Genomic DNA, 25,364 nt, shown 5'->3' with positions numbered 1-25,364 from the left:
TGGATTGGGTATAATGTGGGGGAAATGTAAGGTTATTCACTTTGGTCGTGAGAATAGCAAAGTAGAATAATTTTTAAAAGTGTGGAACTTGTACATGTTGATGCTCAGAGAGACTTGGATATGGAATCATTAAAGTGCAGAAGAAGGCCAGTTAGCTTATCATGTCTGTGCTGGCTCTCCTATAGAGCAATAGACGTAGTACCATTCCTCTGACCTCCACCCACATCCCTGCAATTCCTCCTTTTCAGATATTTGGAAAATTTAGAGCACAGAAGAAGGCTATTCGCCTATCATGACTGCGCTGGTTCTTATTACCATTACCATGCAATGAGAGACCTTAAAATAGTGCCATTCTCAATAATGGCATTATTGTTTATGCCAATTAAATTCAATGAATTATTGATATAAATTGGTTAAAATGAGACAGGCAGTCCTAAAACAACGCGTACTCCAATGCAAAAAAGATTCCCATACTTAAAAAAAAATATTAGTTCCTACACATTCAAACAAGTTCTCATCAGGAAAAAAGATTTGCTAGCCACATTGCAGGTACATGGGTCGGATTCTTTTCAAGAATTGTTATCTTTGACCTATTTACTCTTGCCAAAATCAAGTAAAGTTAGATTTTCTCCATTTAGTCTTATTTACCCTTGATTACTTTTGTTTCAGTGTTTTCTCCAATTTTGATAATGAAAACAAATGAAATAATTGTAGGTCTACATTGATCTTCATTAGTTTTCAACTGTTGAGCTGTAGTTAGTTAATTGAACTGTCAAAAGCAAAATAATGCACCTGTCTGAATGCTCTCTTTACTTTTTGTTTCAAGCTTACAATGGAATAAAAATGGTATAATGCCATTTATTTCAAGGAAATTCACAGACAACTGATGTATGCTGGCTTTATAGTTATGAAGGGAATAGATAAGATAGAAGCAGGGAAGTTGTTTCCACTGGCGGGTGAAACTAGTACTAGGGGGCATAGCCTCAAAATATGGGGAAGCCGATTTAGGACTGAGTTGAGGAGGAACTTCTTCACACAATGGGTTGTGAATCTGTGAACAGTGAAGGAATTAAGGGTTATGGTGAGTGGGCGGGTATGTGGAGCTAAGTCCATAAAAAGATCAGCCATGATCTTATTGAATGGCGGAGCAGGCTCGAGGGGCCAGATGGCCTACTCCTGCTCCGAGTTCTCATGTTCCTTACATTGAAACATTAATACACCAGGCTTTTCCTGAATCGGTTCCAACACTTCCAACATATGTCCATCAAAACCCTTATTTCCATGACTGTCTCAATACAGCAAACCATTTCTGGGTGCAGTGCAACCTATAGTCACCCAATATGCCATAATTGAGCAGTTTCAGTCACAGAAGAGTCTTGAAACATTGAAGCTTTATTACTGTACTTTCACAGCATTTTATCATTCAATTTTCATTTTTTCAAATGAGCCCAGCATTAAACCTGAGTTAAGTCCCAACAGTCTCCAAACTTGGGACTTGTGGATCACCTACCCAATGCGTTTTCCAAAGAATAAGTGGCCGAAATGACTTTCTCAATGCCAACTTTTAATCAGTTGAATGAATGTCTGAACCATTCATGTGGACTGTTTCCATTGAACACTCAGATCTGAGTTTTAAAATGATAATTCAACTTCACTGTAAATGGCATAAAGGCATGAAAAAAAATCAGGGCTTCCAATTTTAAGTTATTTGTTCATGAGTTGTCAATGTTGCTGGAAAGGCAAGTATTTTTGTCCATTCCTAGTTGTCCTTCAAAAGGCGAACCATCAAAAAGTGAAATTCAGTGAGGATGCAGTTAATGCAGTTTAGTGGAGGAAGTTTGCTGTCTCTGACAATAAGAATAAGTGAACAATTAACGTGTGATTTTACAAGATTTAAAAAAAATCTGCATGGAACATAATGAGCTGGCCACATAATGGAAAAATGCAGCATCAAACTGTAAACAATTTTTGCAACATTAAGATTTAAATGTTCGGACAAAAATACTATAAATTTAATGTTAAATATTAGTAAACTAATATATATGCTTTTACATAAGGGTACAAAAGGATTTGGGAGTGGGATAGGAAGAGGTAATTGGAATCAGAGAAAACCCTTATGGAGTATGAATAACAGCATAGACCCAAGTCAAATAACTACTGCCGTTTTAATCGGTGGATACAGTCTGTTTTGGCTTTTGAGATCCAAATATTTGCCCCCACACCTATTGCAAACACCACTCGGGTATCATACATTCTTGCATGGCAACCATGTTGAACTAAATCAGATTTAGGTGCAAGGTGGCAGTCAGGAGCATCATGAAGTCTTGCACTCAGAACTATATACCCTGTTCTAAAATTAGCTCAATGCTACTGCAACCACCTAGCAAGTAATAACACAACAATTGCAAGTACATTATATGACGTCTTTAATATAGTAACTGTTACTTTATGATATTATTGCAAACTAATAATTCTCATTTGTGTACCAATATTATTCTTTACATCATTGAATAAATTAATGTTTCTAGTTATCAAAATCAGTAACTTTTTTCATTTTATAGCATTATTATTCTTCCTATAAAATGATCTGTTGTATTTTCTTTAGCAGCTTGATGAATGTAGCTGTCATATTGAAACATGATACTGAATGGAAATTTACTTTAATTGATACAGGTGATAGGTATGTAACTTGGAATACTCATGGAAATAGGAAAAAGTGAGATTTATAATCTAGCCTTCAAAATTTCCAATAATACCCAACAGCGAAGAGATCTGCTTGTTCCCTCGAGCTGTAAAAGCTGAACATAAACCTCTGCAATGCTCTCTCATAACATCGTATGATTCTACTGAATGTCGGATTTATATAAATAACTGCTTATATGTTGTAGATAAATGAACGCACCTTATAAGAACCTTAGGAGCACCCTTCTTTTCCAGATTCTTTACAGCAACTAATTGCTTTAAAAATTGACGCTGGCGATTGGACACAGCAGGAGCATCGTGACTTAACCAGAACTTGCAGCTTTTACTTGGAAGGTGATGAATGCAGGAATTCCAAAAATGACACTGATGCCTCTATTCCTTTGCAACAATCTAGCAATTTCACACCAGTTTCCCCTGCAGAGCACTGTCAAAGAATGAACTCTGGAAATAAGCTGGATGTGCGAAGTAAGATGGAACTTAACAATATAAGGTATTGTGTTTTCCTTTATTCTAATATATTAAATACATTTGTATGGTTTAATCTTGAGCAATTCAAAAAAACATAATATTTAACATCACATCTAATTCGTGAAATTTATTATAAAACTTAGCTTTGACCTCTTGCTTTATATTGAATTCATCCTGACAGCTTAGAACCCAAGGGAATAGGGGAGATCCTAAATGAATACTTTGCATCGGTATTCACGAAGGAGAGGGGCGTGTTAACCGGGAGTGTCTCGGAGGGAGGTGTTGACCCGTTAGAGAAAATCTCCATTACAAGAGAGGAAGTGTTAGGTTTTTTAGGGAACATTAAAACTGACAAAGCCCCAGGGCCTGATGGCATCTATCCTCGACTGCTCAGGGAGACGAGAGATGAAATTGCTGGGCCTCTGACGGAAATCTTTGTCACTTCTTTGGACACGGGTAAGGTCCCTGAGGATTGGAGGATAGCGAATGTGGTCCCGTTGTTTAAGAAGGGTAGCAGGGATAACCCAGGAAATTATAGGCCGGTGAGCTTGACGTCCGTGGTAGGGAAGTTGTTGGAGAGGATTCTTAGAGACAGGATGTATGTGCATTTAGAACGGAACAATCTCATTAGTGACAGACAGCATGGTTTTGTAAGAGGGAGGTCGTGCCTTACAAATTTGGTGGAGTTTTTTGAGGAAGTGACAAAAACGGTTGATGAAGGAAGGGCCGTGGATGTCGTCTATATGGATTTCAGTAAGGCATTTGACAAAGTCCCACATGGCAGGTTGGTTAAGAAGGTTAAGGCTCATGGGATACAAGGAGAAGTGGCTAGATGGGTGGAGAACTGGCTTGGCCATAGGAGACAGAGGGTAGTGGTCGAAGGGTCTTTTTCCGGTGTTCCGCAGGGCTCTGTACTGGGGCCTCTGCTATTTGTGATATATATAAATGATTTGGAAGAAGGTGTAACTGGTGTAATCAGCAAGTTTGCGGATGACACGAAGATGGCTGGACTTGCGGATAGCGAAGAGCATTGTCGGGCAATACAGCAGGATATAGATAGGCTGGAAAATTGGGCGGAGAGGTGGCAGATGGAGTTTAATCCGGATAAATGCGAAGTGATGCATTTTGGAAGAAATAATGTAGGGAGGAGTTATACAATAAATGGCAGAGTCATCAGGAGTATAGAAACACAGAGGGACCCAGGTGTGCAAGTCCACAAATCCTTGAAGGTGGCAACACAGGTGGAGAAGGTGGTGAAGAAGGCTTATGGTATGCTTGCCTTTATAGGATGGGGTATAGAGTATAAAAGCTGGAGTCTGATGATGCAGCTGTATAGAACGCTGGTTAGGCCACATTTGGAGTACTGCGTCCAGTTCTGGTCGCCGCACTACCAGAAGGACGTGGAGGCGTTAGAGAGAGTGCAGAGAAGGTTTACCAGGATGTTGCCTGGTATGGAGGGTCTTAGCTTTGAGGAGAGATTGGGTAAACTGGGGTTGTTCTCCCTGGAAAGACGGAGAATGAGGGGAGATCTAATAGAGGTGTACAAGATTATGAAGGGGATAGATAGGGTGAACAGTGGGAAGCTTTTTCCCAGGTCGGAGGTGACAATCACGAGGGGTCACGGGCTCAAGGTGAGAGGGGCGAAGTATAACTCAGATATCAGAGGGATGTTTTTTACACAGAGGGTGGTGGGGGCCTGGAATGCGCTGCCAAGTAGGGTGGTGGAGGCAGGCATGCTGACATCGTTTAAGACTTACCTGGATAGTCACATGAGCAGCCTGGGAATGGAGGGATACAAACGATTGGTCTAGTTGGACCAAGGAGCGGCACAGGCTTGGAGGGCCGAAGGGCCTGTTTCCTGTGCTGTACTGTTCTTTGTTCTTTGTTCTTGTTCTTTGGCTGTACTGTTCTTTGTTCTTTGTTCTTGTTCTTTGATGCAAGGAGTTGGTTGGTCTGCTCGAATCATAAAATGCAATTCTTCACAGAATGCTACTGTTGATATGTCAAAGTTCTGACTTTGATCTCGTCTCACTCATGATCAGCAAGCATGTTTAAGTGTCAATCAGGATTGGGATTTAAACTTCCAATTTTGTCTAGATTTGGAGTCACAATATTATCCAAATGCATAAACATTTTTATGATCATTGGGATATTTTTGTCGACATGATGTTCCTAACAAAGATGGAAACACTCGCTGCTAAATTGATGCCAAAGAAATGAAAACTCTGTCATTCTGCTTAGATTTGGGATGTTCACAGAATTGTTAAAGAGTATCCCACTGATCTCTCGCAGTGATTCTGCTCTGTGATATCACCACTTCGCCACTGACTAATTGTGCAGACATAAGTTGAAGACTGATAAATATTGAACAGAACTGGCTCACATTTATTGTTTTACAAAGGGAGGGAATCATTTCTTTCTTGACTGACTTTCTTTCATGTAAAAATGATGTGTGTTAAATGGTAGCCTTTTATAAGCTCATAAGGCATAGGAGCAGAATTAGGCCATTCGGCCCATTAAGTCCGCTCCGCCATTCAATCATGGCTGATATGCTCCTCATCACCATTTTCCTGCCTTGTCTCCATAACCCTTCAACCCATTACCAATTAAAAATCTATCTAATTCCTCAAATTTACTCATTGTCCCAGCATCCACCGCACTTTAGGGTAGCGAATTCCACAGATTCACAACCCTTTGGGAGAAGTAGTTTCTCCTCAACTCTGTTTTAAATTTGCTACTCCTTATCCTAAGACTCTTGTCCTGGAATGCCCCACAAGAGGAAGCATCTGCTCCACGTTTACTTTATCCATATCTTTTATCATCTTACATACTTCAATTTGATCTCCCCTCATTCTTCTAAACTCCAGAGAATATAGGCCTAAACTGTGCAATCTCTCTTCGTGCGACAAACTCGCCATCTCTGGAATCAATCTAGTGAACCTCCTCTGAACTGCCTCCAATGCCACTACATCTTTCCTCAAATATGGGGACCAAAACTGTGCACAATGCTCCAGGTGCGGCCTCACCAATGCCTTGTATAGTTGCAACAATACTTCCTTACCTTTATATTCTATCCCTTTAGCTATAAATGCCAACATTCCATTCACTTTCTTTATTATCTGCTGTAGCTGCATGCTAGTTTTCTGTGACTCGTGAAAGAGGGCACCCAGTTCTTTCTGCACCGGAGCACCCGAAGTCTCTCTCCATTTAGATAATAAGTCGTCTTCCCATTTTTCTGACCCAAATGCATGACCTCACACTTAAAACTCCATTTGCCACATTTTGGCCCACTCTCCTAAGATCCATTTCTAAGATTCTTATTTCCACATTGCAACTTACTGTCCCACTTATTTTTGTGTCATCTGCAGAAGTTATGTTGAACACAGTTTGGTGCCTTCTTTGGCATCCTACTATTGCAGTATGATTTCTTGCACAGGCAACTAAGGATTGCAATATGACACCTACACTAGTTACCGGTTGGTCTTATTTTACGTGTTCAGACCATGTGAGGATAGTGAGATTATCAACACTAGAGTGAGTAATTACTGTGACAAAATCATTACAATTTGTTTTATAGTTAAACTCGAAACCACAAATCAAATGGCAATCATCAACCACTTTGCGAAGAGAAACTTGGGTAGTAAATTAGTTACACCCTGACTTGCACTGATCTCCATTCAACTGTCCCTTACATTATTGCTGGATTTCACATTTCCCATGTTGAACTTAAACCAATGTTGAATTTAAAAACCATGGCCTAGTCTCCAAACCCTCATAGGTGCGCCCCCACCCAGCTGCCCCTGGCGCCCACGCCCCCCGCCTCTTTTCTGCCTCTCCCCTGCTGGCTACCACCTCACTCTCTATCTTAGTTGTTGGCTGCGGGCTTTTCTGCCCAGCAACAAAGTGGTGGAAGAAATTAAGTGGTCCAAATTGAGCTAGGTCTTTCAGGGCACTGGATACTGATAGGCTGACTAACCAGCCTTCATTACTCCAAAGGAACTTACTCTAGTCTAGTTCACTTCGGTCAGCTCCTGCGTTTGAACTGGCATTTGCTGGTGCTGTGGCAGCCCTGGACCCCAGTTTTTTGAACCCCTGATATAGCAGTATCTTGCTGGAGGAACACGGAGGAGGGATAGAAGGCTCATTTCAGGATGTTACATCTGCCATGTGTGTTCTGAGAAACCACGGTCATGAACTTTTGTTACTGGCTCTTTCTAATTATTTGCAACATCCCCCAGTTTGTTATCCACTGTTTGCGTAAGAAAGATCATTAAGGCTTTGTATTCCAACAGAGCTGAATACATTCTCTCTTGCCAGTGATTAGCCTGGAGCGTGATCGTAGAGTTTTGTGAGTATTGCTGTAGGGTGCCATTGCCTGCATACACACCATTTTGCCAGTGTCCCATGTCAATTCTGAGGTGTGTCACTACCAAAGGGATTCCATTTTCTCTATGCCCTGCAGCTGTGTGACCATACTCCGTACATCATGCAGGTTAGTGTCAAGTATCTTAGATACGAGTACTTCGAGAAGTTTTGCAATTAAACCCACTCCACCCATCCTCCAGTTTTACAGAATTAATTTGGTGTAGTACAAAATACAATTTTTATAATTTCCCCTCTTTGTTTAATTTCCTTTGTTTCTGCCATGAAGCTTCACATGACGTGGGTGTGGGGGAAGAAATATATTCATCTAAAAACTTTACAATCAGATAATAGATGAATAGCAGAGAGCTTTGCTTGCAAACAGTACATGTTTTGTAATTAATAAAACATTACCAATATAAATAATAGAGCACTTGTCTTATTTGTTGCTCTCTACAAAAGTAGGACACAGATTTCAACCAGAAGTCTAGTACAGTAAGTTCTCATTTAGATGAAGATGAGTAGGGGAAAAGTCATTAAGTAAATCATAGCAGGTTGCTCATACATGTCCTTAAGCCCAGGATGTGATTGGCAGGAGGCTAAAATGAGGTCGCCTACTCGTCCTTTCAAGGATGGGAATCAATAAAGAAGGAAACAAGATGCATTTTAAACAGTAGTGAAGTTGTGTCAGCATCAAACACTTGCAAATAATGAAGTTGTATTTACACTGCCTCAAACATGTGCCTTAACTCTAATTTCAGAAGATAATTCCATACTATTTGTTACCTTGGACTGCAGAGGATTATTGTTGCTGGTTATTGTGTCAGTTCACTGAATGTTTAATATCAAACTGGGCTGCATCCATGAAAAGTTAGCCGAAGTTTTTGTTTCCCCTAGAATTTTCATAAATAATAAGGGAATTAGTTTTCAACTTGTTTGATTGGGTAGAATTTAAAACTTTCATGGTGATCCATTGTGCTGTCTATTCCACAGGGAAAAGGCATTTTAATTTTTAAAAACCCTCAATTTTCACTAGAAAATGCTGAAGTTTTCTGCATGCTTCGTGCTGTGCAGTGAAGGAGAAACTGGCAAATGTAAGAACTTGGCAAATACGCCCATTGTAGATAAATTGTAGTATAAATACATTGAAGGGAAGAGGTTAACCAGGGAAAGAGTAGGGGTCTTTAGCGACGAAGTGGGCAATCTGTGTGTGAAGCCTCCGGATATTGGAAGAGTGTTAACGAATACTTCGGTTTTCACTCAAAATTCTACAGAATTCAGAAAGATGGACTGTGAGGAACTTGCACAGTTTGATGTAGGAAATGAGGAGGTATTGAAGGCTTTGGGCTTAAAAATGGACAAATCCTCTGGCCTGGATGAATTGCATCCCAGGCTGCTGAGGGAGGTGAGGCAGGAAATTGCCGGGGGTCTGACACAAATTTTGAACTCCTCTCTGGCCACGGGGGCAATGCCAGAGGACTGGAGGAAAGCTAATGTGATTCCACTTTGCAAGTGAAATCTTTGGTAGAAATGAACCAGGAAATTACAGACCGATGAGTCTCACATCAGTGGTAGGGAAACTATTTGAGGAAATTCTGAAGGAGAGGATTAATATCCACTTGGAAAGCCATGGCTTAATTAGGGATAATGAACATGGTATTGTCAGAGGGAGGTCATGCTGAACAAATTTGTTAAAATTTTTTGAAAATGTGATCAAGTGTGTGGTTGAGGGAAGTTCAATTGATGTAGTTTATATGGATTTTAGCAAAGCTCCTGATAAGGTCCCACATGGGAGACTGATTGAGAAGGTTAAAGTACATGGAATTCAGGGAAACTTGGTGAGATAGATCAGAAACTGACTTAGTAATACGACTCAAAGGGTAGTGATAGAAAGCAGTTTGAGTGACTGGATACTGGTATTCAGCGGTGTACCACAAGGATCAGTACTGGGACCCTTATTGTTTGTTATAAACATGAACGATATGGATGAAAATGTGGGGGGGAATGATGAGCAAATTTACAGATGACACCAGAATTGGTAGGATGCTTAATAGTTAAGAAGATGGTTGTAGGTTACAGGAAAATATAGATGGGTTGGCAAGATGGGAATATCGGGGACTGGTGATATTTAACCTTGATAAGTTCAAGGTGATGCACTTTGGAAGAAGAAGCAAGATGAAGGAATATTTAATGAATGGCAAGACACTGGGAAGCTCAGAGGGATCTTGGAGTAATTGTTCCCAGATCCCTGAAGTCAGCAGAGCACATGAATAGGATAGTTAAGGTATATGGGATACTTGCTTTCATCAGTCGTGGTATAGAGTATAAGAGCAAGGAGGTAATGTTGGAGTTGATTCGGCCACAGCTGGAGTAGTGTGTGCCAAGAACAAACAAAAAACAAGAAAATTACAGCACAGGAACAGCCCTTCGGCCTTCCAAGCCTGCACTGACCATGCTGCCCGACTTAACTAAAACCCCCTACCCTTCTGGGGACCACATTCCTCTATTCCCATCCTATTCGTGTATTTGTCAAGACGCCCCTTAAAAGTCACTACCGTATCCGCTTCCACTACCTCCCTCGGCAACGAGTTCCAGGCACCCACTATTCTCTGTGTAAAAAATCTGCCTCGTATATCTCCTTCAAATCTTGCTCTTCGTACCTTAAACCTGTGCCCCCTAGTAATTGACTCGTCCACCCTGGGAAAAAGCATCTGACTATCCACTCTGTCCATACCTCTCATAATCATAGATAGAAATCATAGAAACCCTACAGTGCAGAAGGAGGCCATTTGGCCCATCGAGTCTGCACCGACCACAATCGCACCCAGGCCCTATCCCCACATATTTACCCGCTAATCCCTCTAACCTACTGATCTCAGGACTCTAAGGGGCAATTTTTTTTTTAACCTGGCCAATCAACCTAACCCGCACATCTTTGGACTGTGGGAGGAAACTGGAGCACCCAGAGGAAACCCACGCAGACACGAGGAGAATGTGCAAACTCCACACAGACAGTGACCCAAGCCGGGAATCGAACCCAGGTCCCTGGAGCTGTGAAGCAGCAGTGCTAACCACTGTGCTACCGTGCCGTCTTGTAGACACTTCTGGTCACCTCATTATAGGAAGGATGTGATGGCACTAGAGGGAGTTCAGATGAGGTTCACCCAGATGTTGCCTGGGATGAAACATTTGAGCTAAAAGGAGAGACTCGATAGGCTTGGATTGTTTCTTTAGGGCGGAGAAGGCTAAAGCGGGGGGGGGGGGGGGGGGGGGGGGGATGATTGAGATGTATAAGATTGTGAGGAATGTGGGCAGGGTGACTAGGGAGCAGCTGTTCCCCTGGGTTGAGGGGTCAATCGCAAGCGGGCATAGTTTTGGGCTAAGGGGGAGGAGATTCAGTGGGAATTTGAGCGAAAACTTTACTCCGTGATGTGGGATTCTGCAATGCACTGCCTGAGAAGGTAGTCAAGGCTGGAAACCTTACAACCTTTAAAAAATATTTGGATGAGCACTTGAAGTATCATAACATTCAGGCATATGGGACAAATGCAAGAAAATGGGATTAGCACGCCTTTTAGTGAAAGATATTGTCGGTGCAGACTCGATGGACCGAAGGGCCTTTTCTGCACTGGATGCAGACTCTACAGGCAGGAATTTCTGGCCTCACTCACCCCAGAACTGGAAAATCCCGCCCGAGGTCCATGGTCCGCCCCTGGCCTGCACCGATTCACATGGTGGGCAGGGCAGTAAAGTAACCGTAAAATGACTCTCTAACTTTGTTTGTGTCAGTTTGCTTCATTGGTAGGGTTACTGTTTTGAAGCTAAAACTTTGTGGGTTTAAACTTTGCTGCAGAATTTCACTATATCAATCTGGGTTGACATTCTGACAATGTTGGGAGAGTTCCTGTGTTGTAATTCAGTGGTAGTAATTGTGGCTTTTATGTTTGCTATTCAAGGGATTTACTTTCTGGTGGATCTAGAGACAAGGCCACAATGAAAATTTTAATTTTTGACACTTTGTTTTGTGCACTTCTGAGTTCAAATATATGCGCATTCTATATAGTTACTTGGAATGTACAGGCTAAGCTGGATGATAACAATACATTTTGTACATTGTTAATCATTAACAAAATTATATATTTGCTTTTGGTTTGTTCTTGCTATACATTGTACTTTGAACCTAAAGTGACTGATATTTAGTTGCCATTCCTCAATATGCTCTTTTAACATAGGCATTGTTATTTATTTTAAAAAGATAACACCTTGTTTTGCACTGACATGTTAAATGTTTGTCTACTAAAACTTGCAGTAATTCCTAGGCTTTGGTTTGTACATTTAAAAGGTCTTCACATCCATAACTGGGAGTGAGAAGCAGAAGGTGGGGGAGAGGTGAAAGGGTATACCCATGAAAAATCATATATTAGTGATGGCCTGCTTAATCTTTCTTCCATTAATTTAAATGGCCTGGTTTTTCCTTTCAGCTGTGCTTTGTCGAAAATCTACCTCAATATGTTTACTGCTTATTCATATCCTTGCCTCCCAAAATAAAAGGAGAGAGTCAGTGAAGCACAAATATTTGCAATATATGGTCAAGAATTCTGGTGCTAATTTAATTTTGTAAGAAAATAAGTTATTCCAAAGTACTATTAAAATATTCTACTTTGATATTATACTTATCTAGAAATATTTGAAGGTCAGGCATATAATTTAGCCAGTATTGTATTAACATGAAACATTTTTCCATTTTAGGACATCATACCAACTTTTAATTTTTCAGCTTTGGCTTTCCAAAAGCACTACTTGTAATATATGCTCCACACACACACAAGTCCCAAGAGATTAAGATTATCATGCTTTAGAATAACTAGGCCCACTTTATATGCAGCCATTATTTGCACAATTCAAGTCTTCAATCAAAAAGGTATCATGAGCTCCTAAACTAAATTTTGTGCATTCAAGTGAACTTTGAGCCCCGCTAAATGATTTTTGTCTTTGATTTGTAACAGCAGAGCTGAAAACAGAGGTGGTAATACACTAGATGACCCTTTCACCCCAGGTCAAGTTACCAAACTCTCAGATGATAACAAGAGAATTACATTCCTATTGAAAGAGTTGAAAGCTGTGGCAGAATCTAATAAAAAGGTATGTCCTATAGATTTGTTTAATTGTGCTTTGTGTTTGTGGCATTCAGAATTGTATTAAATCTGATTTTTTCCTTGCTGTTCTAAGAACAGTTGTCTTCATTATGTGGCAATAGAAAATGAATGGATTTAAGTGTTACATTGCCAAAAATGAAAATAATATTTAAGGTTGACATGCCACATTTTAAGATTTCATGATTCTGCAATTATTGATAACCGATGATCACTGCAATTTCATTACAGATGATGTATACCACTTTCATAACCACTAGCAAAGATGCCTCCACATCCCAATTAACAACCTTATTCTTGATTACCAACTGCTCAAATTTAAAGTGTCTGATCTGAACAGAACGAACTTACTTCAAATGTAAATTTTTGGACTACAAGGTCACTTTTCATGTAGCTCTGAAGTTCAAACTAGCATATACAATGTAATTCAAATTCATGTTCAATTCTGGAGCTACATTTAGATAACTGGAAAAAATAGGTTTATGAATTTGCATAACATCCCTTCTTTGGTATCAGTAGATTGATCTGATAAGTAAATGTATGCTTAATAATTTTCACTGCATAACTGAAAGTCAAATATTTGTATTTATCGGGTTTACTCCTTTCAGGGGATAGCTGATATTAGAATGTTATTTGATACTGTTAAAAGTCTACCTTGGTTGAAAATAACGATCTATGTGCAAATACAGGATCTTTTTAATTATTTATATTGTTACTTGCCTTCAGAAATATCAATTTCAATCTTGCATGCATCCATGAAAGCTACAAACTTCAACTATTAATCTATTGATCTGTAATCAAAAATAGAGTGCTTGACTTGAGCTTTAAATATATACATTATGTTTTTACTTTTAGCTTCAGGATAAACTGTCGGAAAAAGAGCGTGAATTGGAAGTTCTTAAACTTGACAGTGAATTACAAGAAAAAGCAGTAGAAGCCAAAATAGCTGAAAAGGCTACAGGTACTTTTTGCATAGAATTTCAATGGTTTGTTGGATGGATATATAAAAAACTGTTGCAATTTGACAGTAGCGAACATTAGCTGTGTTTGCTAAAGGTGTGAGGATTTCATGTTTGTGGCACTTTTAAGTGAGATATAAAATAAGTAACGCTAAGATCCTGGTACCAGCATGCTGGACAGCTTTACTTGAATTCATACTGATATTGGCATTAAATGCATTGTTAACACCATGTCAATTCAATCACAAAAGAAGTTGTTTGTTTTGTTGAAAGGCCTTGAGTCAACAACGGAGAATAATGATTACCAGTGCCTTTACCCTCCATCCTGCAGTTCAAACATTGCTTATTGTTTTAACTGGTTCAAAGCATCACAGCATCCTTTGTTTTGATATATTCGCACTTATCTAGAGCTGAACCCATTCTTTCAGAAGTACCAACCCATGATACCAACAATATGATTAGTTAAAGACTGGTATTTGTAGTTCAGATTTAATTATTTTATAACCTAACTTGATGGTCCAATGAAAATGTGATTCTATTTAAACATGCATCTTCCCCTGATGCCTTATAATATTTTAGCTTTCAATTGATAGTTCTGTGTTTGTAAAAGATGCATTTAAAAATTAATCATTTGCTTTTTTCTCTCTTTGTTCATGTGCTACTCAAACATAATGTGTAAAATGGTCAAACTTGCGAGTGACAAAGAATAACAGAATAACCTTTCTCATAATAAGAATCTTTTGTAATTAATACTGTGCGGATTTACCAACATACTTCATAACCTTTTGTGAAAAGGAAAATCCAGGTCCCTAATATCCTGGAAATAAAATGAAAATGGGTTAAATTGAAATGGACTGAAAACACTCAGCTATATATTGCTTTGTGTTCATTAATGATCATTAAAAGAATGCTGGATTGTATGATTGTTTATTTATAATCATGATTGCAATCTTTCAAATAGGGGATAAAGCCCTATTGATATTTATTTGGATTCTTAAGTCATATTTGTTCAAAGATTAAAGGCCAAGTAACCATTAGCAAAATATTTCTCTGTTCCTTTGCTAGACACAAAAGGTTGAATTTTGTTCCATATCCCAGCCTGAAATTAAGCAGGATCATTGTGTAAATGCGCAGAAATTAGGCAGAGCGGTTTACTGCTTTCTCTGTGCCCCAAACTAAATTTTCTTACCCTCATTTTCATCAGGATCAGTAATGCTCACTTGTTTCTCTGCCCACAAAATGCATGTACTATTAGGGAGACAGAAACTGAGTCACTGGCAGATTCTCGTTCCATCTTATTAGTCACTCCCTGGGACCAGCCAGAGAAATGTAGTAGTGGTGATAACCTCTGACAGAAGGACATATTCTAATATAGACCTTATCTCCTTCTACTTTATCCTTGAGCACTTACAGTTTGGGCATCAGTCTCTGCAACAAAACATGTAGATTTGTTCAGCTTTGTAGTTCTTCAGCCCCTTTAAATTTCCTTGCAGCATTGCCTAATTATCTTCTTCAGCACTGGTGAGCTTTCCGAGGAATCCCACCATGGTCCAGCAGTCCGTCTCAAATGGCCTATCAAATTGTTGATGGCTGAGGCATGAAATCATTCTGCCCAAACAGGGGAATCTAATCCATGCTGTCAATGTAAATTCATTGAAAAAGAATGGAGCTGGCCTTAATGGCCATTTCATATTCCTAAAAACTCTCAAACAAATCAAACTTTTCAGAAATCTCAGGCTCATTTAAATACATTACTCTAATTTTGATATTACATCGATTCCAGATTTGTAAAAGTATGGTTGAAAACATTGACATCGATTCCATCAATTTTCATTTCAATTGTTCAACTTGTTTTGCTTTTGAAACCTAAACCTAAATCCATTTTTGTAATATGTTATGCCATTGATAACTTAGTCTATTTGTTGTTTTGATACCTTGGAAATTTAGCACACTCACATTTGTGTTGGTTTTTTCGTGGACAAAACGTAATCTTCAGGCTTGCTTATTTACCACACAAAAATGTTTCCGTTATTCAGAATGTTTGAGATTGATCTATCCTGTCTTGTCTGATCATTTATCACATTGCTCTTTGTGGGACCTTGCTGACTCATTTTTCCACATAACAATAATGGCTATGTTTAAAAGCAATTTGCAATATTTGGAAGATGTGAAATTGGCATATAAATGCAAGTTTTTATTTTGTGAATGTTACATTAATGCAAACTATTATATACCTGACTTGCTATTTAAATCATGTGGCACGAGCACACAAATATTTAATTATTCTTTTGAAATGTTTTCACTATTATAGCACTCACTTTGTCAAAACTAAACCTGTTAAATCTTCTGCTATAAGTGAAACATCAGACAAATGTACAAAATATTTATATAAAAGTATCCTGTGGGATATAGTCAGGGTTTTTGTTATTAATCGCTGGTGGAGCTAATCTGGTTATTCCACACAAATTTGCACAGATTGGGATCTTGCTGTACCCTGCTGTTGCTGATTGATGATAGTCAGCTCTGAAAATGTGGTGATGCTGTAGCAGAAACTGTTACAGACTTTCAACAGAGGAGGAGTTGCAGCCAGGTTCTCAGGATATACCTTTGTCACAGTTTTGCTTTGGTGTTTTTGTCATTTGTTATATTGCGTATTGACTTGTGGTTATCACTGGTATGGCATATTTGGGAGCTACACAGTGAGATAGAAATCAGACTCGAACTCGTGCTACGAGAAAGGTACCAGAGACTGCAATTTCTAACTGCATGGTGATGGGGAGTCGGCTGCAACTTGGTGGTGGATTTGGAAATGTTGCAGAGGAAATTGGAGGGGATAGGGAAACAGGTCTACGAAGTGGGACGAGATTTAAAATTTTGGATGTGAAAGACCTGAAAGAGTCTTTTTCACTAAATAAGCTGAAATTGACCATGAGCGCTCTAGATATTTTTAGCTTGCAACTGGTTGCAAAAGAATCCATATCTTCAAACAGGTGGCACTAGTAGAGTCTTGGGCAATGTAAAAGGTTCTCTTGTGAACAGTGAAAACATGGCATTGTTATGTAGCTTTGTCTGCAAGAATATAAATATATTTTTCTTCTGTGTTCTCTCTCAGACACTAGACTTGTTGCACTTTGGTAAATTGGGTCATGGTTTTGTGCAGCTGTGTTGCGGCAAACAATTAATCTTTTCATGTGTTTCTGTCTCAGTATTGCCACAGAGGTCGGTTCCTGTGTTCAATTCCCGGCTTGCGTTACTGTCTGTGCGGAGTCTGCACATTCTCCCCATGTCTGTGTGGGCTTCCTCTGGGTGTTCTACTTTCCTCCCACAGTCCGAAAGACGTGCTGGTTAGGTGCATTGGCCGTGATAAATTCTCCCTCAGTGTACCCAAACAGGCGCAGCAGTATGGCAACTGGAGGATTTTCACAGTAACTTCACTGCAATGTTAGGGTAAGCCTACTTGTGACACAAACAAATAAACTTAAAAAACCTAAACTTTAAACTTTAAAACTTTAAACTTGTTATTATTCTAGCTCTTGGATAACTATTATCCCCACGGGAAGTTCCCACCCCCATGCGTCTCTTACCACTGTCCATGGCCCCTTAGTCTAGCTGCTGACCTCTCCACCCACCATAAAATCCTACTCACTTAACTCATGCACTTACATTTTCATAGAAAATCATAGAATCCCTACAGTGAAGTAGGAGGCCATTTGGCCCATTGAGCCTTCAACAACAACAATCCCACCCAGGCCCTATCCTCGTAACTCCATGTATTTATCCTACTAATCCCCTTGACAGTAAGGGGCAATTTAGTTTATTTGTTAGTGTCACAAGTAGGCTTACACTAACACTGCAATCCACCCAATCCACACATCTTTGAAGTGTGGGAGGAAACCGAAACACCCGGAGGACACCCACGCAGTCACAGGGAGAATGTGCAAACTCCACACCTGGAATATTGTGAACAGTTTTGGTTCCCTTATCTAAGGAAAGATATGCTGGCATTGACGGCAGTCCAGAGAAGCTTCACTAGGTTGACCTCGGGTATGGAGGGATTTTCTTACGAGGAGAGATTGAGTAGGTTGGGCCTGTACTTATTGGAGTTGAGAGGAATGACAGTGACCTTTTTGAGACATTTTGGATTCTGAAGAGGCTTGACAAAGTAGATGCTGAGAGGTTGTTTCCCCTTGTGGGAGAGTCTAGGATCAGAGGGCATAGTCTTAGAGGAAGGGGTTTAAGACATAGATGAGGAGGAATTTCTTCTCTGAGAGGGTAGTGAATCTGCGGAATTATTTACCGCAAAGGGCTGCAGAGGTTGGGTAGTTCAGTATGTTCAAGGCTGAGATAGTCAGATTTTTAATCAGTAAGGGAATCAACGGCTATAGGGGTATGGCGGGAAAGTTGAGTTGAGGATTGTTAATCAGATCAGCCATGCTCCCATTGAGTGATGGAGCAGACTTGATGGGCCGAATGGCCTACTTCTGCTTCTATGCTTTATGGCCCAATATGTATTTAATGGCACAGTTTAAAGTGGTGTGCAGGGACAGAGGGTTCATGTGCATAGACCTTTCAAGGTGGCAGGTCTTATTTTTTTCTTTTTTTTGTACAGGGGAGGTCATGTTTCACTAACTTAGAGTTTTTTGAGGAGATGACAAAAATGATTGATGAGGGAAGGGCTATGGATCTTGTCCACATGGACTTTAGTAAAGCATTAGACAAGATCCCTCATGGCAGGCTAGTGCAAAAGATCAAATCACACAGGATCAGGGGTGAACTAGCTAGATGGATTTAGAACTGACTTGGCCATAGAAGACAAAGGGTAGCGGTGGAGGGTGTTTTTCTGAATGGAGGCCTGTAACAAGTGGTGTTCCGCAGGGATCAGTGCTGAGACACCTCTACTGTTTGTAATATATATAAGTGACTTGGAAGAAAACATAGCTGGTCTGATTAGCAAGTTTGTGGATGATACTAAGATTGCTGGAGTTGCGGATAGTGATGAAGATCGTCGGAGAGTACAGCAGGATATAGGCTGGAAAATTGGGCGGAGAAATGGCAGGCGGAATTTAATCCGGACGAATGTGAGGTGATTAATTTTGGTAGGTCCAATTCAGGTGGAAGCTATAAAATAACTGGCAGAACCATCATGAGCAATAGACACAGAGAGATCTGGGCATGCAGGTCCACAGATCCTTAAAAGTGGCAGCAGAGGTGGAAAAGGTGGTGACGAAAGCTTGCCTTCTTCGGATGTGGCATCGAGTATAAAAGTTGGCAAATTATGTTAGTTATATAAAAAGTTGGTTAGGCCACATTTGGATACATATTGTGTCCAATTCTAGTCACCACACTACCAGAAGGATACGGAGGCTTTGGATAAAGTACAGAAAAGGTTTACCAGGATGTTGCGTGGTAGGGAGGGCATTAGCTATGAGTAGAGGCAGAATAAACTGGGATTGTTCTCCCTGGAAAGACGGAGACTAAAGGGCAACCTGATACAAGTTTATAAAATTATGAGAGGTATAGATAGGGTGTGCAGTTGGAAGCTTTTTCCCAGGGCAGCAATGACAATTACAAGGGGGCACTAGTTCAAGGTAAGGGGGGGGGAAGGTTCAGCGGAGATGTGCGGGGGAAGTTTTTTGCACAGAGTGGTGGGGGCCTGGAATGCACTGCCAAGTTGAGGCAGATATGTTAGCAACATTTAAGACTTATCTGGATAGACATATTAACAGACAGGGAAGAAAGGGGTACAGGCAGTTGGTCTAGCTAGATAAGACAACATGGTGGGTGCAGGCTTGAAGGACCAAAGGGCCTGTTCCTGTGCTGTACTGTTCTTTGTCATATTGAGAGAGTAACTAGCAAAGCATATAGGAACTTTGGCTTTATAAGCAAAGACATTAAGTACAAAAGCAGGGAAGTTAAGCTGAGCCTTTATTTTTATTTTTGGCATCCAGTTCTGTGAGGGTTCTTACAAGGGTGCAGAGGAGATTTATCAGAATGTTCCAGGGAGGGGGAATTTAGCTACAAGGTTAGATTGAAGAAGCCAGATCTGTTCTCCTTTGAATAAAGGAAATTGAGGCAGATGTTACAGACAGGAGGAGATTAATTTAAACAGCCTGACTTCTCCATCCCGAACCAGTTGGTAAACAGGTGTTCTTGATTTTTGATTTCCCCCTTTGTGTACATTCGCAACCATTCATGTTTAGATTGATTCAATCCTCTATTAATAACCCCATAGCAAACTTTTGAAGTAAGGTTAAAAGAAAAAGGACTGGTTTATTTTACACATACACAAAATGGAGGAAAGAGTTTTTGCAAAATCTGCCCCTTTTTGCATTTGTACAAGAAAACAGGGGTGAGGGCAAAGGCCATGATAAAAATAAGAATCATGGTTTCATGCAAGTCCACAGTCCAGTAGTCATTGACCAATGAGGGTTCTGTCAGGTGGCTTTGTTTGGCAGAATTCCTGATCTTAGTCATAGGAATGTGGTAGGATGGCATGGTGGCACAGTGGTTAGCACTGCTGCCTCACAGTGCCAGGGGTCTGTGTTCAATTCTGGTCTTGGGTGACTATATGTGTGGAATTTGCACGTTCTCCTCGTGTCTGCATGGGTTTCCTCCTGGTACTCAGGTTTCCTCCCACAGTCTGAAAATATGCAGGTTAGGAGGATTGGCCATGCTAAGTTGCCCCTTCATGTCAGGGGGATTAGCAAGGTAAATACGTGGGGTTACAGGGATAGGGCTTGGGTGGGATTGTTGTCAGTGCAGGTTGAATGGTCTCCTTCTGCACTGTAGGGATTCTGTGATTCTATGACACATTACGGAGAGCTCGGTTGCATGTTAGTCTGTTGAAGATATAGCCAAGCATTCTTGTATCCTGGAAATTAGTTCACTCTGTAGGCAAAATACCAGGCTTTTGCTGGAAATCAGAATTGGAGCGAAAAATGGAGGTCAAAAGCAAGCTGCTAACCCTGGGTCTAGTTCTCGCTGGAGGTTAAACGCTGACTGAAGATAAAATTCAAAAGCTGTATAATTAAAGGAATTTGAAGTCTCGGTCATTTATCTGTGTGATTTATGTCAAACTATTCAGCTAATGAGGCTTCTTGTTAAAACCCATTATGTTTTGAGCAGGTAACCAGCACTGTTAGCACAACGTTGGAGATGAGGAGAGACAAATAATTCTGTCTTTGCCCATTGCTGGCTGGTGCAGAGATCCTGTCCGCTAATCCATCATGTTGGCTTAGCTGAAATGCAAGGAGTGTTACATTCCAAGGGTTTGATGTGTTAGCATTTCTCTGTGTTTAAATTACTCAAATTCCCAGAACTATCATCATGTGGTCAGTGGTGGCCATTTACTCAACCTAGCCATTTGTCCATTTAAAAAATACTTTTATAAAGTGGCCAAGCAGACAGAGATATATTTATTTGTTTCTTGTTTCTGGACAGTAGACAGGATTATGACAGGTTTGGGTAAGGGAGACGAGGAAAAACTGTTCCCATCAGCTAATAAACAAGGACAGGGGACACAAATTTAAGGCTTTGGGCAAGAGTGAAATGTGAGGAAGAAGTTTTTTCATATGATGAGTACTAGTAATCTGGAACTCATGGCCCATATGGGTGGTGGAAGCAGAGATGATCAGTGATTTCAATGGGAAATTGGATGTGCATTTGAAGGAAATAAACTTAGAACTATGGGAAGAAAGAGAGGGAATTGGATTGACTGGATTGCTCTATAGAGAGCTGGCATAGACTTAATGGGTCAAATGGCAACCTTCTGTGCTGTAAATGAATCTTATCAGTAACTTTCAGAGTAAATTGTATAAATACTTTAATGAAAAAATACATAACGATGGGAAAAGAGCAGGGGTGTGGGGTTCATTGAACAGCCCTTTCAAAGAGCTAATGGGTTAAATGGTTTCCCTCTTTGTTGTATGATTCTGTGAAATTACTTGCCAGTAAAGTGTGTTGATATTTATATGCAGCAGCAACTGGTTAGTTAGCTTTGCCATTTTTATGTACACTGTTACTGTGTAAACCTGTGCACAAATTGACAATCTTCATGCTTGTGTACTCATATTAGAAAGTAATTAGTGTCCTACATTCCAACACTGACTACATTCAAAGGGACTTCATTGGTTGTAAAGCACTTTGGAGTATCCCAATATTGTGAAAGTACAATAAAAATGCAAGTTCTGACTAAACAAACATATAATTTGATTGAAGTATAGGTTGTTTGATTTGCTTATTTAAAAATGGAGGTTATTGTACTTGCTTTCTAGTATCATTCTTTGCATACATAATATTACTAATATTTAGTAATTAATAATTACTAACTTGGGTTAATTGCTATGAATTTTTATGGATTAAATAATAGAATTCATAGGAGTAAAACAAAGGTTAAGTGGGGTTTTGAAATCTTTCCTGGAATTTAAAAGTTTAGAAGATTCAAAACCTTAAAATCTGTTACAGTTCTGTTCTAAGACTCAATTTTTTAAAACATCCAATTTGCTCTGTTATTTAAATACAAGTTATACAGGAGTTTGAATGTGTTTTGATTAAATCAATTCCAGATATTTTGTTACCAATTTTGAAGTCGTGAACATTTTCAGTTTCTTTGATAACACTGACTAAATTTTTAAAATTTAAATGCTGATTACAATGTGAAATGAAATGACTCAGGTGGTTTGGTATTGCTTTAGATTTAAGTAGCTGATTGTTGAATTGTATTTAAATAAGATGTTAGTGTAGGGGGAAGTACCTGCAGCGTAATTTGCTTATTCTTTCAAAACTCTTCTCAGTGTTTTAAATATAGTACCCCCACCCCCAAAACAAATAGGTGACTCTACAGCTGGATCTCACTCAAGAGGATTGTCATGGGTATCCATTCAGAGGAATATTGTATTCTAATTATTCATGCTGTCAGAGTTCATTTTGCATTCCCATTTAAATCAGACTATGTTATGGTTTCGCAATGATTAACAAAACAAAGCTTAAAATAAGGACAAGAACTGTGCTACAATAAGTTTCCAAAACTGTATTGCAGCAAGTGATTAAGTACTGTCTTTTTCCTGTACATATACACACTGAGCTTTCAACTACCCATGTCCAATCTTTTTAAAGTATTTGTGCCACTAATTTTCGTGATTGAGGGTAGGCAAATAATTTTGCCTCAAACAATTCATATTGCTTGCATTCAGCAGAAACATTGCCTTCTGTGCAGTCAGGCATTGTGTTGGTCATGTCATTTTGACAATTCTTGGGTGTTCTAATTTAATTTTGTTTCAAACTAGTATACCTAACGCCAGCTTTCAATAAATCTCTTGGCTGTTGATTCACAGCAATCCTGCTTTTCGCTGTGATTGACTATCTTGAAACTGCATTTTGGAGAGAAATAGAAAGAAAGAACTCTCTCATTTATATAATATTTTTCACATCCTCCAAAAGTGCTCATGTTGACTTTGCAACCACAATTCCAATTCAAAAGTAATTATACAAGCAAACACTGCAGCCAATTTGTGCATCAAACCATAGAAAGGCTGCTGTGCAGAAAGGGGCCATTCAACCCATCATGTCTGCACTGGCCAAAAACGAGAAAAATTAACTCGCTGCTCATTGAAATACTAGTCATTTTAAATCTAAGCACTGCAAGCTTCCATAACTATTTTTGTATGAAGCCGAAGTAATTTCTTTGTCCGCAATATTTTTGAATGAAACTGTTAAAACAAATTATTGTACCATAAATATGGTAGTCCTTAAACTGTTTAAATCTCCCTAAAATTGTGGAGGTTGTTTCCTTGCAGAAGTAACAGGCTGTGTCTACCACCAATTGCATCCACTGACTCCTTGATTTCCGCACCAACAGGCAAATGGTTTGGGTATTAATCTGAAGCCCTTAAATCTAACTTTTTCCCGCAAAAAGTTTGCTGTGGCAGATCACCGGTGACTCTAGTGTTAGCTATTCCAAGATTCAATATCTCAAGGCATCAGCAAAATGGTGCTGATGTGGGGCTCGATTTTACTAGCCCTTTTAAGATGGGTTATAAGGCAGGAAGACTGGCAAGATGGCAAATGGCAAGTCCATCATCATCTGCCACCATGATATCTGGTCAGTGGCAGGAAAGGTGCAAAGCACCTGCCCATCTGAAAGCACTTCTTCTGCATCCACTGGCACTTCACCAGTTGCAGGGGATCCTCTGCCATATTGGAAGACTGCTAGATAAATCCTGGCAGGTCAGGGAGACTCTTTTGTAGGCACTTTTTGGCCCATGGAGGGCAACCCAGGAGAAATGGCTACTCCTGTAGCAGTGACGCTGCATGTCCTTAGTAAAGCACCCTCCTCCCAGGGCTTGCCTGACTGCTCCCACTGACCCAGATCCCACACCTGACTTTGAGCGCACAAGGTCTCTGATGCACCTTCAACCTGAAGGTCCTCTGGTCAGCAGCTCCTCCAGAGTGGGTGGTTGCTCCTAATAGGAACAGCTGCCCTGGCAACAATCCCTTAACTGGAAAGATGTGGCCTTTAAGCCCCAAGGACCGTTGAAGCGTGTTTGTCTCCTTGCTTTCAGTCACCGCTTCTTGCTGTTTCCATAAGTTCCAGCTTGTGCTTTCTTATTGATTGCCATTTTACTTTTCACAGTTCTAGTTGAAGAAGTCTATCATGCGCAAAAGGAGCGGGATGCAGCTGTAATGGCCAGACTTAGACTTGCCAATGAAGAGAGAGATGAAGCTCTTGTGCGAGCTAAACAACTAGAACAGGCCTTTGAAGGGTATGTATGCTGGTCTTTTAAAAAAATATATTCTTAACAAGAAAATACTTCAATGCACCCCATACAATGTTTCTGAATTAATTATGATCCTTTGTTTTAATATCCTAAATCTGTACAAATGTTTAATTCAGTGCACAAAATGTTTGTGTTTCCAGTCTGATTCTTGACATGTTTTGGGCTTTTGCACACATTTGATCTGATGTCATTTGCATGATTCCAGAACGGTGATTTGCACCGTTTATTTTGCACAGTACTGCTGACTGTTTTTTGATATGGTTGGCCATATCATCAATGAATTGTTGCACTATCCAAATAAAGTTTATATAAATTTGTTTTAATATTTTTATTTGCAGTCAAGTATTAAGAGTTACTGGTGAATCTAATAAATGACAAGGAAGATAATGTTGCATGACTCTTTTTTAAAAATGTGTTCATTTTAAGTGTTCGATTGAAGCCAAACCTAAATCCACTGGGCTCTAAGTTGTTTTCCTTTTTATGAAGTAATTTGTGCCAAATCTCTCAAGATTTCTTCAGGATAGATAGAAAATTGGCTACATTGCTTACTTAACAATGTGCCTTTGCAATGTTTTTGAAACAGCATTACTAAGCAGATGTTGAACAAGGTGAATGCGTATTTAGGTATAAAAAAAGAAAAGAAAATCCAATATTGACTTATAATAATTCAGCAATATGTTTCATAGGGTAAGATTGTTGATCATAATTCTCGTTCCATAGAAAATCAATTCTACATTTGAGCGAATTAAACACTGAGGGGGTGATCTTGCCACCCTGTCACGCCCGTTGACCAGCACAGTGAGGTGGGAAGATAGCATGTGAGACAAAAAGCCAGATTCGCGCCCACGCCAAACGATTTGCTATCTTGCCAGTCCCTCTTTCCAGGCGTAAAACCTATTAGTACGAATTTGAATGCATTTCACTATCATTAGCGAGGTTGGTGC

The 25,364-nt window shown here is 39.7% G+C and overlaps 1 protein-coding gene across 11 annotated transcripts in view; it reads left to right on the top strand.

Annotated features, from left to right (window-relative positions):
* Positions 1–25,364, top strand: part of mipol1 (mirror-image polydactyly 1) — a 381,908-nt gene that overhangs the window by 108,629 nt on the left and 247,915 nt on the right. For 9 of the 11 annotated variants that reach the window (XM_078233767.1, XM_078233765.1, XM_078233771.1 and 6 more), the window contains 4 exons: positions 2,938–3,193; positions 12,540–12,675; positions 13,542–13,647; positions 24,276–24,405. In XM_078233767.1, coding sequence (XP_078089893.1) covers positions 2,938–3,193; positions 12,540–12,675; positions 13,542–13,647; positions 24,276–24,405 — 628 coding nt within the window. The remainder of the gene's footprint in view (positions 1–2,937; positions 3,194–12,539; positions 12,676–13,541; positions 13,648–24,275; positions 24,406–25,364) is intronic. The other 2 variants (XM_078233774.1, XM_078233773.1) reach the window with 1 other exon arrangement.

Source organism: Mustelus asterias, chromosome 18 (genome assembly GCF_964213995.1).
Source record: "Mustelus asterias chromosome 18, sMusAst1.hap1.1, whole genome shotgun sequence".
Taxonomy (NCBI): Eukaryota; Metazoa; Chordata; class Chondrichthyes; order Carcharhiniformes; family Triakidae; genus Mustelus; species Mustelus asterias.
Note: the sequence above shows the minus strand (reverse complement) of the source record. Positions and strands in the feature narration are given on the sequence as shown.